At 42.6% G+C, this 17,017-nt stretch overlaps 1 protein-coding gene across 1 annotated transcript; it reads left to right on the forward strand.

Annotated features, from left to right (window-relative positions):
• Positions 1-337: 337 nt before the first annotated feature.
• Positions 338-16,185, forward strand: rpl7l1 (ribosomal protein L7-like 1). The gene is made up of 6 exons (XM_061894122.1): positions 338-486; positions 4,774-4,882; positions 7,564-7,724; positions 10,244-10,381; positions 10,454-10,563; positions 15,810-16,185. Exons 1-6 carry the CDS (start codon positions 419-421, stop codon positions 16,016-16,018), a joined length of 795 nt encoding a protein of 264 aa, XP_061750106.1. The 5' UTR covers positions 338-418; the 3' UTR covers positions 16,019-16,185.
• The last annotated feature ends 832 nt before the right edge of the window (positions 16,186-17,017 follow it).

Consider the following 17,017-nt stretch of genomic DNA (forward strand, 5'->3'; position numbering starts at 1 on the left):
ACCGACGTCCCACTGGGTCATTATTGTCACCGATGTCCCACTGGGTGTGAGTTTTCCTTGCCCTTATGTGGGCCTACCGAGGATGTCGTGGTGGTTTGTGCAGCCCTTTGAGACACTAGTGATTTAGGGCTATATAAGTAAACATTGATTGATTGATTGATTGATTAAAATGTGCCGCCTGAGGCAGGAACTAAACAGGGCTTACCATCGCGTGAAACCCGGATGTGCTTCTAGGTCACGTGATTGCAACCCAGCTTTATCCCTGATTTGTTTAAATCTACTTTTTGTTCGTGCTTATATTATTGCTCCTTCTCACTCCAAAGTAAGCCATTTTTAATACAAAACATTAATAAAACATTCTAGATATCACAGAACGTTAAAAAAAATTGCAAGTCATGGAAGTGACGTACATTCGCGCATGCGTGGACCGGTCGTGTCGCGACGCCGATTTCCGCACGACCAACAATCCACCATGGCGGAATCCGAGTAAGTAAATATCCAACTGCTATCATCCTCCATCCGTGTTTGTCGTGCCAGAAATATAACATTGCTTTACGCCGAATTGGTCAACAAAACCTTTTGTTTGTGTTACGGGTTGTATTTTTATTATCGAGAAGGTAGATTGTTCAAAAAACTGTAAATGTGTCACATGGTTTCATTTCATTTGTTTTTATTTATCTCCTTCATTATTGTGCATTTTTGATCAATAACGCAATTAAAATTTCGCAGCTAAATACATATTACACGCCTTGAGAAGGAACAGGATGAAGAAAATCTTATATTTCCTGCCCTCTTCACCACAATAAGTACTTCATGGATAGCGCAGATTCACAAGCATACAAACCTAACAAATATATCCGAATATAATGAAAACAAATAAAAAACAAGTGCAAAACTTCATGAAGTACAACCCAAACAAAAAAAAGTAATAAACACGTCACCGGATGTTACAAAACAAATACAAAACCAGACAAAAAATAATAAATATAAAGCAAAATGTAAACACTTCCGGTTGTCCATATGACCTAGTTCTGTCTTTGTGTATATTTTCAATTGGAATATTTATCTACAACCTTTTATCTCATTGTAAACAGAATTCCATAGTTCAGTGTTTTTCAACCACTGTGCCGCGGCACACTAGTGGTAGTAAATAAATGATAAATGGGTTGTACTTGTATAGCGCTTTTCTACCTTCAAGGTACTCAAAGCGCTTTGACACTACTTCCACATTTACCCATTCACACACTGATGGAGGGAGCTGCCATGCAAGGCGCTAACCAGCACCCATCTGGTGCAAGGGTGAAGTGTCTTGCTCAGGACGCAACGGACATGACGAGGTTGGTACTAGGTGGGGATTGAACCAGGGACCCTCGGGTTGCGCACAGCCACTATACCTCTGCGCCACGTCGTCCCTATAGTAAACAGTCTGGTGTGCCGTGGGAGATTGTCATTTCACCCAATCCATCCATCTTCTTCCGCTTATCCGAGGTCGGGGCGCGGGGGCAGCAGCCTAAGCAGGGAATCAATCAACCAATCAATGTTTATTTATATAGCCCCAAATCACAAATGTCTCAAAGGACTGCACAAATCATTACGACTACAACATCCTCGGAAGAACCCACAAAAGGGCAAGGAAAACTCACACCCAGTGGGCAGGGAGAATTCACATCCAGTGGGACGCCAGTGACAATGCTGACTATGAGAAACCTTGGAGAGGACCTCAGATGTGGGCAACCCCCCCTCTAGGGGACCGAAAGCAATGGATGTCGAGCGGGTCTAACATGATACTGTGAAAGTTCAATCCATAGTGGCTCCAACACAGCCGCCAGAGTTCATTTCAAAGCGGATCCAAGACAGCAGCGAGAGTCCCGTCCACAGGAGACCATCTCAAGCGGAGGCGGATCAGCAGGGTAGAGATGTCCCCAATCGATACAGGCGAGCGGTCCATCCTGGGTCCCGACGAGCGGTCCATCCTGGGTCTCGACTCTGGACAGCCAGTACTTCATCCATGGTCATCGGACCGGACCCCCTCCACAAGGGAGGGGGGGAAATATAGGAGAAAAAAAGAAGCAGCAGATCAACTGGTCTAAAAAGGAGGTCTATTTAAAGGCTAGAGTATACAGATGAGTTTTAAGGTGAGACTTAAAGCCCAGACTTCCCTCTTCCCGACGAATCCCGCGGCGTTCCCAGGCCAGCCGGGAGACACAGTATTCCCAACGTGTCCTGGGTCTTACCCGTGCCCTAAACACATCCCTAGGGAAGCGTTGGGGTGGCATCCTGACCAGATGCCCCGAACTACCTCATCTGGCTCCTCTCCATGTGGAGGAGCAGCGGCTTTACTTTGAGCTCCTCCCGGATGGCAGAGCTTCTCACCCTATCTCTAAGGGTGATCTTGTCCTTTCGGTCATAACCCAAAGCTCATGACCATAGGTGAGGATGGGAACGTAGATCGACCGGTAAATTGAGAGCTTTGCCTTCCGGCTCAGCTCCTTCTTCACCACAACGGATCGATACAGCGTCCGAATTACTGGAGACGCCGCACCGATCCGCCTGTCGATCGTGAACAAGACTGAGGTACTTGAACTCCCCCACTTGGGTTAAAAATAATTTTTGCGCACAAGTAACTATAAACCGTAAATAATTTGCTGTTGTTAAGTGTCTGTGCTGTCTAGAGCTTGGCAGAGTAACCGTGTAATACCCTTCCGTATCAGTAGGTGGCAGAACGTAGCTAATTGCTTCGTAGATGTCAAAAAGACGTCGTGTTATGATCACAATATGCAGACGACTGCGGTAGGCAGCTTGCAGGTAATAAAGGGTTTTATGTTTTAACCAATAATAAAGATCAATCAAAGTTTAGTGCAATGGATGTCGAGTGGATCTAACATAATATTGTGAGTGTCCAGTCCATAGTGCAAAAGGCGGGTGCCCCTAAGAAAAGGCATTGAAGCTTAGGCATGGCTATGCAAAACGAACCTAAAACTGAACTGGCTGCAAAGTAAACAAAAACAAAATGCTGGACGACAGCAAAGACTTACAGCGTGTGGAGCAAACGGCGTCCACAAAGTACGTCCGTACATAACATGACAATCAACGATGTCCTATGCTAAACGAACCTAAAACTGAACTGGCTGCAAAGTAAAGAAAAACAGAATGCTGGACGACAGCAAAGACTTACAGCGTGTGGAGCAGACGGCGTCCACAAAGTACATCCGTACATAACATGACAATCAACGATGTCCTTTAAAGTCATATCCAACAATTGCGACTAAGGGTCTCTGCTGTTGGAGTGCTTCAGGAATTTTTCAATGAAAAACACTACCATAGTTGAACCCCCACCACTGATACACACATTTGTTTTAAAGTTGTCCTTAAATATTGATGTTTGAAATGACATTTTCTTCTAAGCTCTTCATTCTCAGAAGTGATGACAAACATTTGTTGTATATTTGCTGGTAATGTTTTACTGTTAGCCCTTAAACATAACACATAATGTCTGTAACTTTACTAGCTCCTGTTAATAAACCGGAATTATTAAATAGTACGTTAGTGTTTTCTCGATAATCTTCCACACAGTAGCTTATATACGGCAATATAAGTGCATAATATAATATACTGTATTTCCTTGCGCTAATTAATTTAAAACCTCTTCTTACCAAAGGCATGCGGTAAATTTAGGCTAGCGCTTATAAATTTGAGTGTGATGTAAGGAAACCCATCATGAAAAGCATATTTTTAATAAAAAAAACATTATTATGGTCTTACCTTTACTTATAAATGAAGTCCATGCGCAGCTCCTTCTGATCAAAAGCATCGATAACTTGTTTATGGAAGTCTTCCTTATCTTTCTTCAGTTTTAAAAGTCTCTCTGTCTGGATGGAGATCTTCCTTTATTACCTCCTGCTTCCATTGAAAGTCCAGTTTAGAAAACTGCTTTATTTTAGATATGTAATCCTCCATGTTAAAAGTGAAAGCGAGAGGAAAAAATAAAGGATGGCTGCTCACTCTTGCTGCTTGTTGTCACTTCTTCGCAAGAAGGATCAGTAGCGCCCTCTACCACCAGGAGGCGGGAGTCATTTAATGACTCATATTTGACACACGCAGCTACGGTATATTAATAAAACATAGCTGCTTACTGTTCTTTTTAGCATATTCAATAGCTTGGACCTTAAATCCTACTAAATAGCTTTTAATCTTCTTCCCTTTATGCGATTTCAAATTATTGAACTCGGCCTCCTCCATTTTGAAAATGATGACAGGGGAAGTGTCACTCGTGACGTGACGAGTTTGACCCGGTGGAAATTCTAGACGTGCTAATAAAAATAATATTTTGCGAAATGAGTTTTACCCGGCGTTAATCCTGAGCCGGCGGTAATACTAAGAATGCGCTAATTATTTTGCAAAATGAGTTTGTCCCGGCAGTAATTCTAGACAGGCGCATATTATATACCCGGCGGCAATTCAAGGAAATACGGTATGCATTGCCCTACAATCTAACACATATTTTACCTTATTTAATATAAAAAAGCTCTTAGTTATCTTTTTCCGTACATAAGCAATGTCACACGGTGCAATAATGTCATGTGTTTGGACGTTAATGCAAAGATTTTGGACTAAGTATGGCAACTAACATGATAAACAACGTGGTGAATAACTCCTGAATAGTGCTAACATAACACATTGCCTGCTCGGGATTCCCACATTGATGGAATTTAAAAATGTCAGCCCGAAAGTCACATATTTCTGGATAATTTGTTGCCTTTTCCTCCTCCCCAGATCCAAAAAAGTCATCAAGTTAGTTCCAGAGTATCTCCTGAAGAAGAGGAAAGCGTACCAGGCCATTAAAGCAAACCAAGCCAAGCTTGCACTACTTCAGAAGAGAAGAGTAAGTCGTGTGGTCTTTGTGGATCAAATTAAATGTACTGCAGTAAACTAATCACTAAGTTCATTGTGTGAACCACAGTTGGTGCTAGGAATTTCCAAAATGGGGTCCCAGGGACCCCATCAAGTCATGAGCTTTTTTGTAAACGTTTTTAAAACAAATGAAAAATGTATTTATTGTCCTGTTATGTCTCACAATCTATATTGTGTTTAGGAAAAAGACTGTCATAAACGTTACTTCATTCATTAAAAATATAACACAAAAGAAAACAAATGCAGTAATTGTGATCGATAAAGCTTTCGGCAAATCAAAATTTAAGAAACTGTACTGGGAAGTGCATTACTTTGAAGTCGACCAATAATAAAAATAAAGTTCATTGGGTGAATAATGTAAAGTCACTACACCGGTATGTTTTAGTGCTTTCATGGCGAGTTTACTGGCAGATATAAGTGAAAACTTTACACTACTTTATATTACAAATTGCACTAAAACATTTACTACTAAAACATTTTGATATTTTTTGGAGCGCCGTGTGTAATGTTTTATATTTTCAATGGAAAGTCCTGAGTAGTCCTGGGTTCAATCCCGGGCTCGGGATCTTTCTGTGTGGAGTTCGCATGTTCTCCCTGTGCCTGCGTGGGTTCTACTCCGGCTTCCTCCCACCTCCAAAGACATGCACCTGGGGATAGGCCCCTCCCACCTCCAAAGACATGCACCTGGGGATAGGCCCCTCCCACCTCCAAAAACATGCACCTGGGGAAAGGCCCTTCCCACCTCCAAAGACATGCACCTGCTGATAGGCCCCTCCCACCTCCAAAGACATGCACCTGGGGATAGGCCCCACCCACCTCCAAAGACATGCACCTGGGGATAGGCCCCACCCACCTCCAAAGACATGCACCTGAGGATAGGCCCCTCCCACCTCCAAAGACATGCCCCTGGGGATAGGCCCTAGCCACCTCCAAAGACATGCACCTGGGGATAGGCCCCTCCCACCTCCAAAGACATGCACCTGGGGACAGGACCCTCCCACCTCCAAAGGCATGCACCTGGGGATAGGTTGATTGGCAACACTAAATGGTCCCTAGTGTGTGAATGTTGTCTGTCTATCTCTGTTGGCCCCTGCGATGAGGTGGCGACTTGTCCAGGCTGTCCCCCGCCTTCCGTCCGATTGTAGCTGAGATAGGCACCAGCACCCCCCCGCCACCCCAAATGGATGAATGGACAGTTAAAATCTTGGTGTTTACTTGAGACTTAGCTGTTAATGTTTGACTGCCGACTACTGGTTACACGTATACTTACACCCTGTACCAAATAAAATAGTGTAGTGTTCCGGTAGAGTTGGTACGGCAGGAAATTCTGGTTATTTATTCAGTTGTGTTTATGTTGTGTATATATTCTCTCGAAATGTGTTTGTCATTGTTGTTAAGTGTGGTTTCACAATATGGCACATGTTTATGACAGTGTTGGCGTTGTTTATACAGCCACCCTCAGTGTGACATGTATGTAAAGTGCATTACTTTGAAGTTGACCAATAATGAATAATTACACCTGGCAAATATACAGTATTTTCCGGACCATATGGCGCACTGCCGATGAATGGTCTATTTTTTTAATCTTTTTTCATATATTAAGCGCACCGGATTATAAGGCGCATTAAAGGACTCATATTATTATTTTTTGTAAATGTAACAGACTTCCTTGTGGTCTACATAACATGTAATGGTGATTCTTTGCTCAAAATGTTGCATAGATGATGTTTTACACATCTTCAACTCACTTTCTGACAGTCTCTTCAGGATGCACTGTTTTGTGGGCACACTTATTTACGTGCCCCACTTCGACAGTGTCTTCTCCTTTTTGTAGCGGTGTAGCGTGCAAGGACGGGAGTGGAAGAAGTGTCAAAAGATGGCGCTAACTGTTTTAATGACATTCAGACTGTATTTCAGTCAATAACGGAGCAGCATCTCCTCATCCGTTACTCACTAGTGCAACAACAATGCCCGAAATGTGTCCCGTGACCGTAAATCTCTAATAACTAAAGTTCCTTGGATGAATAATGTACACTCACTACACCGGTATGTTTTAGTGCTTTCATGGTGAGTTTACTGACAGATATAAGTAAGAACTTTACACAAATTTATATTAGAGATGGCAACAGTGGAAGATGAATGTCCCATAACAAGAAAATAGAGAAAAATAAGTTTTGGTTTGGACTACGCTTTGTACAAATGTAGTAGTGATCAACTCACAATGACAAATGCTTGTTTGATGCTTTGTAGATATGCAAATAAATATACAGAACAAAAAGCAACTGTCACAGATAATTCTGCAATTAACAGTTGTGTAATTATTTGTACACTTTGCAGACAGTTTTATTCCCACATCACATATGAGTTTTGTCCTTTTCTAATTAGTTCAGTCAGACTTATTCACAGCAATGACGTGACAAAAAATAAAAAAATGGCAAGCATTATGTTAACTTGAGTAGTGGTAATCGGAGAAGTATTTGTTTATATTCAACAGTAGTTATAAAGTGGGCTAAATAATTGCTTCCCTGGCTGATAATGTAAGTTTGAAAGGGAAAAATACACTTTTAAAGATTATACCTTCATTTGTATGTGATTCTCAAGTAAAAAGTTGTGTTAAATGTATTAACAAAGTCTCTTTTTTTCCCCCCCAAGGTTTCCAAAGGCAAGCCCATAAAGTTCAAGCGACTAGAGGACTTCTTGAAGGACAGCCATAAGAAACATCGTGATGACAGTCGCTTAAGGCGACTCGGTCACAAACCACCCACCCGACTACCTGAAAAACACAAATTAGTCTTTGCTGTCCGCATTAGAGAGTGAGTATATGCGATTCCACCTATATATATATATATATATATATATATATATATATATATATATATATGTGTGTATATATATATATATATACACACACACACACACACACAGATGTCCTCTGGCTAAGCACAAATTCTGTTCCTATGACAACAAGCTAATAATTTATACCCAAATGAACACTTAGAGGTCGTATTAGGATTTTTTTTCTACATTGAAAGCACTTCCTTGTGGTCTACAACAGTGTTTTTCAACCTTTTCTGAGCCAAACTACATTTTTTTTTCATTGAAAAAATAAAATCCGGAGGCACAACTCGAGCAGAAAACCTAAAAAAAATGAAACTCTGCAGCCGATATCGACAAGAAAAAGTATTTCCTGCATTTTCCTCTGGCATACACCTTAGAGTCATATAACTTACGTGACGCGAGTTAACCATTAGCATGCTCACGTTAGCTTGCGAGCAATCCAATCCAATCCACTTTATTTATATAGCACATTTAAACAACAATAATGTTTCCAATGTACTGCACAGCCATGTTAAAAACAATATTATGCTCCACCAATGACTGAATAAAACAAAAAATAAATAAAAATAAAAACAAACATGATTAAAAACTATTTTAAAGGGTAAAATCAAAACAGTAAAATAAAATCAAAGTGTATAAAAAACACAGAGGACCACACAACTCACGTAGTGTTAAAAGCCAAAGAATAAAAGTGGGTCTTAAGACGAGACTTAAAACACTCCACTGTGGAAGCAGTTTGAACATGGGAGCGGCAGAGTGTTCCAGAGCTTAGGGCCGACCAAAGAGAAGGCCCTGTCTCCCCTGGTCTTAAGTCTGGTCTTGGGCACCACGAGCTGGAAGTGGCTCTCGGACCTCAGAGCGCGCGCAGGAATGTAAATTTGGATGAGGTCCGAGATATATTGAGGTGCCAGTCCATGTAAAGATTTAAAAACAAACAACAATGTTTTAAAATCGATTCTAAAATGAACAGGGAGCCAGTGCAAACTCTGAAGAATTGGGGTTGTATGCTGGCGTTTCCTGGCCCCTGTTAAAAGTCGGGCTGCCGCGTTCTGGTCTAACTGCAACCGGGAGAGAGCTTTTTGGCTAATGCCAGCATAAAGTGCATTGCAGTAGTCCAGGCCACTTGAAATAAAAGCATGCACGACTTGTTCAAAAAGGTTAAAAGATAAAAACGGTTTAACCTTTACTAAAAGACGAAAGTGATAAAAACACGATTTTAAAACGCCATTGACTTGTTTGTCTACTTTAAAATGGCTGTCTATAGTGACGCCAAGGCTAGTGACTTTGGGACACACATCATTTTGCAATGGTCCCAAGTCCATTTTTAGCATGCTAAAAGTAGCATTTTAATTTTTTTGAGCTACTTTTGCTACCGTGTGTCATTTGTTAACTGTTAGCATGCAAACTGGCACAGTATCATGTTAGACCCGCTCGACATCCATTGCTTTCGGTCCCCTAGAGGGGGGGGGGGTTCCCCACATCTGAGGTCCTCTCCAAGGTTTCTCATAGTCAGCATTGTCACTGGCGTCCCACTGGATGTGAATTCTCCCTGCCCACTGGGTGTGAGTTTTCCTTGCCCTTTTGTGGGTTCTTCTGAGGATGTTGTAGTCGTAATGATTTGTGCAGTCCTTTGAGACATTTGTGATTTGGGGCTATATAAATAAACATTGATTGATTGATGTTAGCAAGCTAACTTAGACTTCTTAACTTTTTGTCCATTTTTACACCTTTTTATTTTTTTTCACATTTCCGCAGCCATACACCTTTTGGTCATAAAACGTATGTGACACAAGCTAACTATTATCATGTTAGCTTGCTAACATGCTATCGTTTGCATGCTAGCAGTTGACAAGTGTCACATACCAAGATGTGATTTTGGCCTAAACACTAGCTAAAGTAGCTCAAAGGGTTACTTTAACTCAACTTATGTGACACAAGCTAACAATTATCATGCTCACGTTAGCTTGCTAGCATGGTAACATTAGCATGCTAACTTTTTGAGTTACTTTTGCTACCGTTTAGCCCGGAGTGACACTTGGTTATTGCTAGCATGCAAACGATAGCATGGAAGCAAGCTAACTTAGGCTTCTTAACTTATCTATTTTTACACCTTTTATTTTTTAATGTGACTCATATAACTTGGTATATGAAACACGCTGACTGTTATCATGCAATCGTTAGCACACATGCTAAGTGTTAGCATTTTTATGTAAACATGTGACTGTTTGAGGCGAGCTCTGTGGCTCTTTTTGTACATTTACACCTAAAACGCTCGGATTCAGACCTTTGGTACCATCTTAAAAATACGTTGGTCCAGGGCACAGATAGCATGCCCATCAAAATTTTCTGGCCCATTAAGTGTCTAAAAAATTTCTATCGACATTTATTGTTGTTATTACCCTATCAAAGCTATTGAAATACCCCATGAATCCTTTTGATGTTTCCCTCTGTGGAAATGTTCTCAGCAAGTGTTTTGCATGACCGGTCTTGTTAGGATCAAAGGCGTCAGCTCCAGAGTGATGAAGGTGATCCAAATGTTGAGGCTGAGGAAAATCTTCAGCGGGGCCTTTGTGAAAATCAGCGAGACGTCCCTGACCATGTTGCGGGTTGTGGAGCCGTACGTGGCCTGGGGGTGAGTACGGACGCCCGCTTTGGTGCAAAGCTTGCTCGGCATCCCAGTAACACTTGCATACGTACCCCTCAGGTATCCCAACCTCAAGTCCGTCCGTGAGCTCATTCTGAGGAGGGGACAGACCAGGATTGGCAAGAAGGTGGTTGCTTTAACAGATAACACCTTAATTGAGGAACACATGGGTAAGTCTGCTTCACACCTCTGTTTACCTTTTTTAAGGTATGGACTAATCTTGTAATTTAATCAATGTGACAAAATACAGTCCTGGTCAAAAGTGTACGTACAGTTGTGATCAAAATTATTCGACCCTCACACAATTTTGGTGTTTCAGCAAGTTGGACATTTATTCCGTATTTTGTATATAGTCATATCAAATAAAGATGCATTAAATAGACATATGCAACTTGAATTCAATCAATCAATCAATGTTTACTTATATAGCCCTAAATCACTAGTGTCTCAAAGGGCTGCACAAACCACCACGACATCCTCGGTAGGCCCACATAAGGGCAAGGAAAACTCACACCCAGTGGGACATCGGTGACAATGATGACTATGAGAACCTTGGAGAGGAGGAAAGCAATGGATGTCGAGCGGGTCTAACATGATACTGTGAAAGTTCAATCCACAATGGATCCAACACAGTCGCGAGAGTCCAGTCCAAAGCGGATCCAACACAGCAGCGAGAGTCCCGTTCACAGCCGAGCCAGCAGGAAACCATCCCAAGCAGAGGCGGATCAGCAGCGCAGAGATGTCCCCAGCCGATATACAGGCAAGCAGTACATGGCCACCGGATCGGACCGGACCCCCTCCACAAGGGAGAGTGGGACATAGAAGAAAAAGAAAAGAAACGGCAGATCAACTGGTCTAAAAAGGGAGTCTATTTAAAGGCTAGAGTATACAAATGAGTTTTAAGGTGAGACTTAAATGCTTCTACTGAGGTGGCATCTCGAACTGTTACCGGGAGGGCATTCCAGAGTACTGGAGCCCGAACGGAAAACGCTCTATAGCCCGCAGACTTTTTTTGGGCTTTGGGAATCACTAACAAGCCGGAGTTCTTTGAACGCAGATTTCTTGCCGGGACATATGGTACAATACAATCGGCAAGATAGGATAGAGCTAGACCATGTAGTATTTTATACGTAAGTAGTAAAACCTTAAAGTCACATCTTAAGTGCACAGGAAGCCAGTAGAGGCGTAATGTGATCAAACTTTCTTGTTCTTGTCACAAGTCTAGCAGCCGCATTTTGCACCAACTGTAATCTTTTAATGCTAGACATGGGGAGACCCGAAAATAATACGTTACAGTAGTCGAGGCGAGACGTAACAAACGCATGGATAATGATCTCAGCGTCTTTAGTGGACAGAATGGAGCGAATTTTAGCGATATTACGGAGATGAAAGAAGGCCGTTTTAGTAACGCTTTTAATGTGTGCCTCAAAGGAGAGAGTTGGGTCGAAGATAATACCCAGATTCTTTACCGTGTCGCCTTGTTTAATTGTTTGGTTGTCAAATGTTAGAGTTGTATTATTAAATAGAGTTCGGTGTCTAGCAGGACCGATAATCAGCATTTCCGTTTTTTTGGCGTTGAGTTGCAAAAAGTTAGCGGACATCCATTGTTTAATTTCATTAAGACACGCCTCCAGCTGACTACAATCCGGCGTGTTGGTCAGCTTTGGGGGCATGTAGAGTTGGGTGTCATCAGCATAACAGTGAAAGCTAACACCGTATTTGCGTATGATGTAACCTAGTGGCAGCATGTAGATGCTGAAGAGTGCAGGGCCAAGGACCGAATTACAACATTATATTTTGTAACATACCAAACAGTGTCATTTCTCTTAATATCTCATTGACAAAATTATTCAACCCCTTGAAGATCATAACTCTTAAGAACGGAATTTGAATAAGGTCGTTTCAATCAGGTGTTGAAAACACCTGTAGATGTGATTAGAACCATAACGAGCAACAATTAAACTGATTGAAAAAGACTGTGAGGCTCAGCTTCTTGTAGACACCCCTGCTTTACAACATTTTACATCAATCAATCTAGGGATGTAGATATCTGGTCGGGACACTCCTCTTTTGCCGTCACCTTCATTGTCCATTCCTTTTTGGTGACTCTGGACCTAGACGTTGAGTTTTTGACATACATGGCGAACAATAACTGATACAGTCTGCTCTGCCAGTCCAAATGCATTCGCTGTTTTCCTCGACGGCCAGGTAATACAAAGCACACGCTGCCTTTTTATCACATCCACGGGAGATCGCATTCTCGTTGTCTCTCCTTCGACAAATGGACAACGTTTTTGGCTAAATAGAATCACAGCTGACCTGGACATTGTCGTCTGAGAAGTGTTGTATCCCAAATAGCTGCAATGGCTTGTACATGTAGGAGGAAGATCACAGGCATGTCTGGATGACTCACCTCCATATTTCCAGTGGTTAGCTCCAAGTTACGAAACCAGCTATATTATGAAGCTGGTTGTGGCACGTTTTTTCTGACGTCACTTCCTGTTTGAGGCGTGTTCTTTCTGGCGTCACTCCGTCTCCGAACTCGGTTTGTAAACAATCACGGAGTCCATACAAAGCTAGGAGGTGGAGATTCAAGAAATACATTTAATAAAAATAATAATAATAATAATGGATTAGATTTATATCGCGCTTTTCTATTGTTAGATACTCAAAGCGCTCTGCGATGAGGTGGCGACTTGTCCAGGGTGTACCCCGCCTTCCGCCCGATTGTAGCTAAGATAGGCGTCAGCGCCCCCCGTGACCCCAAAAGGGAATAAGCGGTAGAAAATGGATGGATAGATACTCAAATTGCTCACAGAGAAGTGGGAACCCATCATTCATTCACACCTCGGTGGTGGTAAGCTACATCTGTAGCCACAGCTGCCCTGGGGTAGACTGACAGAAGCGTGGCTGCCACCAATAATTCATTCATCATTCATTCACCGGTGTGAGCGGCACCGGGGGAAAAGGGTGAAGTGTCCTGCCCAAGGACACAACGGCAGCCATTTGGATGTCAATAGGTGGGAAGCGAACCCTGCAACCCTCAGGTTTCTGGCACAGCCGCTCTACCCACTACGCCAGGGGTCGGGAACCTTTTTAACTGAGAGAGCCATACAAGCCAAATATTTCTAAAAGTATTTCCGTGAGAGCCATACATTTTTTTAACACTGAATACAACTACATGCGTGCATTTTAAGAAAGATCAACATTTTTAGAGTATAATACGTCTCTTATTCTTTTTAATAACATTGTTATTCTGAGGCTAACCAAAAATAAATAAAATACTTCTTACCATTAATCCGACTTCTTGAACAGGTGCGGTAGAAACCGGATAGATGGATGAAAATGCATGAGAACGGATTGTATTTTTAACGTTATTTTTGACACTGTGATTACTAGCTGAATTATTCATTACTTGTCGTGTTAAGCCAGGGGCGCTCACACTTTTTCTGCAGGCGAGCTACTTTTCAATTGACCAAGTCGAGGAGATCTACCTCATTCCTATTTATAATTTATATTTATTTATTTATTTATGAAAGAGACATTTTTGTTAACAAGTTAATGGTGTTTAATGATAATACAAGCATGTTTAACACACATAGATTCCTTTCTTTCATGAAGACAAGAATATAAGTTGGTGTATTACCTGATTCTGATGACTTGCATTGATTGGAATTAGACATAACGTCCGCATTTTCAAATGGAGGAAAAAAAAAAGTCCTCCTTTCTGTCCAATACCACATGAAAGTGGTTGGATTTGGCATCTCATTTGTCCAACTTGCATACTCGTTTTTAAACACTTTGTTATGAGAGTAGCATATGTGTGTGGCCCTTTAATGTCTGGCAGCAGGTGAGTGACGTCAGTGACTGTGCGGGTGGGCAAGCAAGTGAGAAAGCGGTCGCTGAGGGCGGGGGAGAAATACATTGGCATCAAACTCCGTAGCTTGCTAGCTTGTGCACGCTAGCTTTCTGAGACTCTTATTTTGTTAGCACAGGCAGGATGAAACAGGTCTTTTATGGTGAAGACAGGAACTGTGCAGTCGGTCTTTAGAGTTTTGACAGTAGGTACGGAGTCTCTAGAAATAAAATGTGTTTCTCTGGGTCCGCCCTGTTAGTGATTTTTTTTCTTAAATATGAGCTCGCAGCAGCCAGCGTCATCTCACAAGATCCTCGGGTGCCGAGAATGTCAAACAACTGACGAAAGTGAAGTCTTGGTATGATTGCTCATTTTTATGTCTATTTTTTAATGCCTGGCTTGAGATTGACTGACACACCCGCCGAGATCGACCAGTCGATCGCAATCGACGTAATGGGCACCCCTGTGTTAAGCAATGTCAGCTAAAATGATCTGAGAGCCAGGTGCAGTCATCAAAAGAGCTCTAGAGCCATAGGTTCCCTACCCCTGCACTACGCCATGCCGCCTGTAAAAAAAACGTCAGAGAAAGGGAACCTTAAACGATAGTTTTTTGTGGCTGAAAGGGGGTCTTAAGCTAAATAATTATTCCTTTAAGGCAGGGGTGTCAAACGTACAGATTCCGCCCACCTCAACCGACGCACGGGGGGGGGGTGTATAATGTAGCCCGGAATAGTTAGGGATGCATGGGATTATGGGTATTTGTTCTGTCGTTTGTTGTGTTACAGTGCGGATGTTCTCCCGAAATGTGTTTGTCATTCTTGTTTGGTGTGGGTTCAAAGTGTGGCGCATATTTGTAACAGTGTTAAAGTTGTTTATACGGCCACCCTCAGTGTGACCTGTATGGCTGTGGTCCAGGTATGCCTCGCATTCACTTGTGTGTGTGTGTGTGTGTAAAAGCCGTAGATATGTGATTGGGCCGGCACGCAAAGGCAGTCCCTTTAAGGTTTTTTTGGCGCTCTGTACCTCTCCCTCTGTCCGTGTACACAGCGGTGTTTTTAAAAGTCATAAATTTTACATTTTGATACCGATACTTTCCGAAATTACATTTTAAAGCATTTATCGGCCGATAATATTGGCAGCCTGATATTATAGGACATCCCTAATAATGACAAGTAAAGATATAATACTATTAACCGCAACATGTAAGTCTAGGCGCCAGCGACCCCCGCAACCCCCAAAAGGGAATACGCGGTAGAAAAAGGATGGATGGATGTAAGTAAGTGTAAAAAAATAAACATAATTTGTACATTTTCAGAATTGTGCTTGTTTTATTTTTAAACAAAGCATACAATCTGAAGTTGTCTTTATTGTTAAGTTATTGTGCCGTGATTTAACCAGATTTTTCTCCATGTGGCCCTTGATCTAAAATGAGTTTGACACCCCTGCTTTAAGGGGTTATCCAGGTTGGTGTCGACATAGCCTAACAAACCGAACTGGAGCCCAAGCACAGTGCGACTAGTCTGGTGTGTCCACACCCTCAAACTGTCTCTCTGTCCTCAGGCAAACATGGCATCATATGTTTGGAGGACTTGATCCACGAGATCTACTCAGTCGGACGAGGCTTCCAGCAAGCCAACAATTTCCTAAAGCCTTTCAAGCTGTCAGTGGCCCGTCATGCTGCCAAGGACAAGGCCGGGCTCCTCAAGGACCTCGGAAACCCTGGATTTCGCGGCACGGACATTAACACCATCATCAGGCAGCTGAACTGAGGAAGAATCCACCCGGACATTGAAGCCTGACACCTTGTGGAGGTACAGGTGCCGTCACCACATATTTAGTATTCATGTCTCACAGACTTGGACACATGTTCTACCCTCTTAATGTTGGTTTAAGATTTGCTATCATGCTTGTATATTAAATGTTGGATACCTTTTGAGTTTTTGGGAGGATTTTTATGGATTTAATTAAATCATCATCTGATCCACTCCTGGAGCACAAAATGGGGATCATTTGTCAAAACATGCCCCCAAAAATGGTGCTATTTTGTCGCTCCACATGCTGTGAATATTCACTGTTCTACCTTGAGTAGAGTGTTTTTTAACCATAGGGCTAGGGGCCCTTTTAGAACTGCCAAAATGTTTCTCTGCTATCAATCAATCAATCACTCAATGTTTACTTTTATAGCCCTAAATCACTAGTGTCTCAAAGGGCTGCATAAACCACAACACAAACCACTACGACATCCTCGGTAGGCCCACATAAGGGCAAGGAGAACTCACACCCAGTGGGACGTCGGTGACAATGATGACTATGAGAACCTTGGAGAGGAGGAAAGCAATGGATGTCGAGCGGGTCTAACATCCATCCATCCATCCATTTTCTGCCGCTTATTCCCGTTCGGGGTCGCGGGGGGCGCTGGCGCCTATCTCAGCTACAATCGGGCGGAAGGCGGGGTACACCCTGGACAAGTCGCCACCTCATACTGTGAAAGTTCAATCCATAATGGATCCAACACAGCCGCGAGAGTCCAGTCCAAAGCGGATCCAACACAGCAGCGAGAGTCCCGTTCACAGCAGGAAACCATCCCAAGCGGAGGCGGATCAGCAGCGCACGCAGGGATGTCCCCAAGCCTATACACAGGCGAGCGGTCCATCCTGGGTCCTGACTCTGGACAGCCAGTACGTCATCCATGGCCACCGAATCGGACCGGACCCCTTCCACACAGGAGAGTGGGACATAGGAGAGAAAGAAAAGAAGCGGCAGATCAA

This window comes from Nerophis ophidion, linkage group LG03 (genome assembly GCF_033978795.1).
Source record: "Nerophis ophidion isolate RoL-2023_Sa linkage group LG03, RoL_Noph_v1.0, whole genome shotgun sequence".
NCBI lineage: Eukaryota > Metazoa > Chordata > Actinopteri > Syngnathiformes > Syngnathidae > Nerophis > Nerophis ophidion.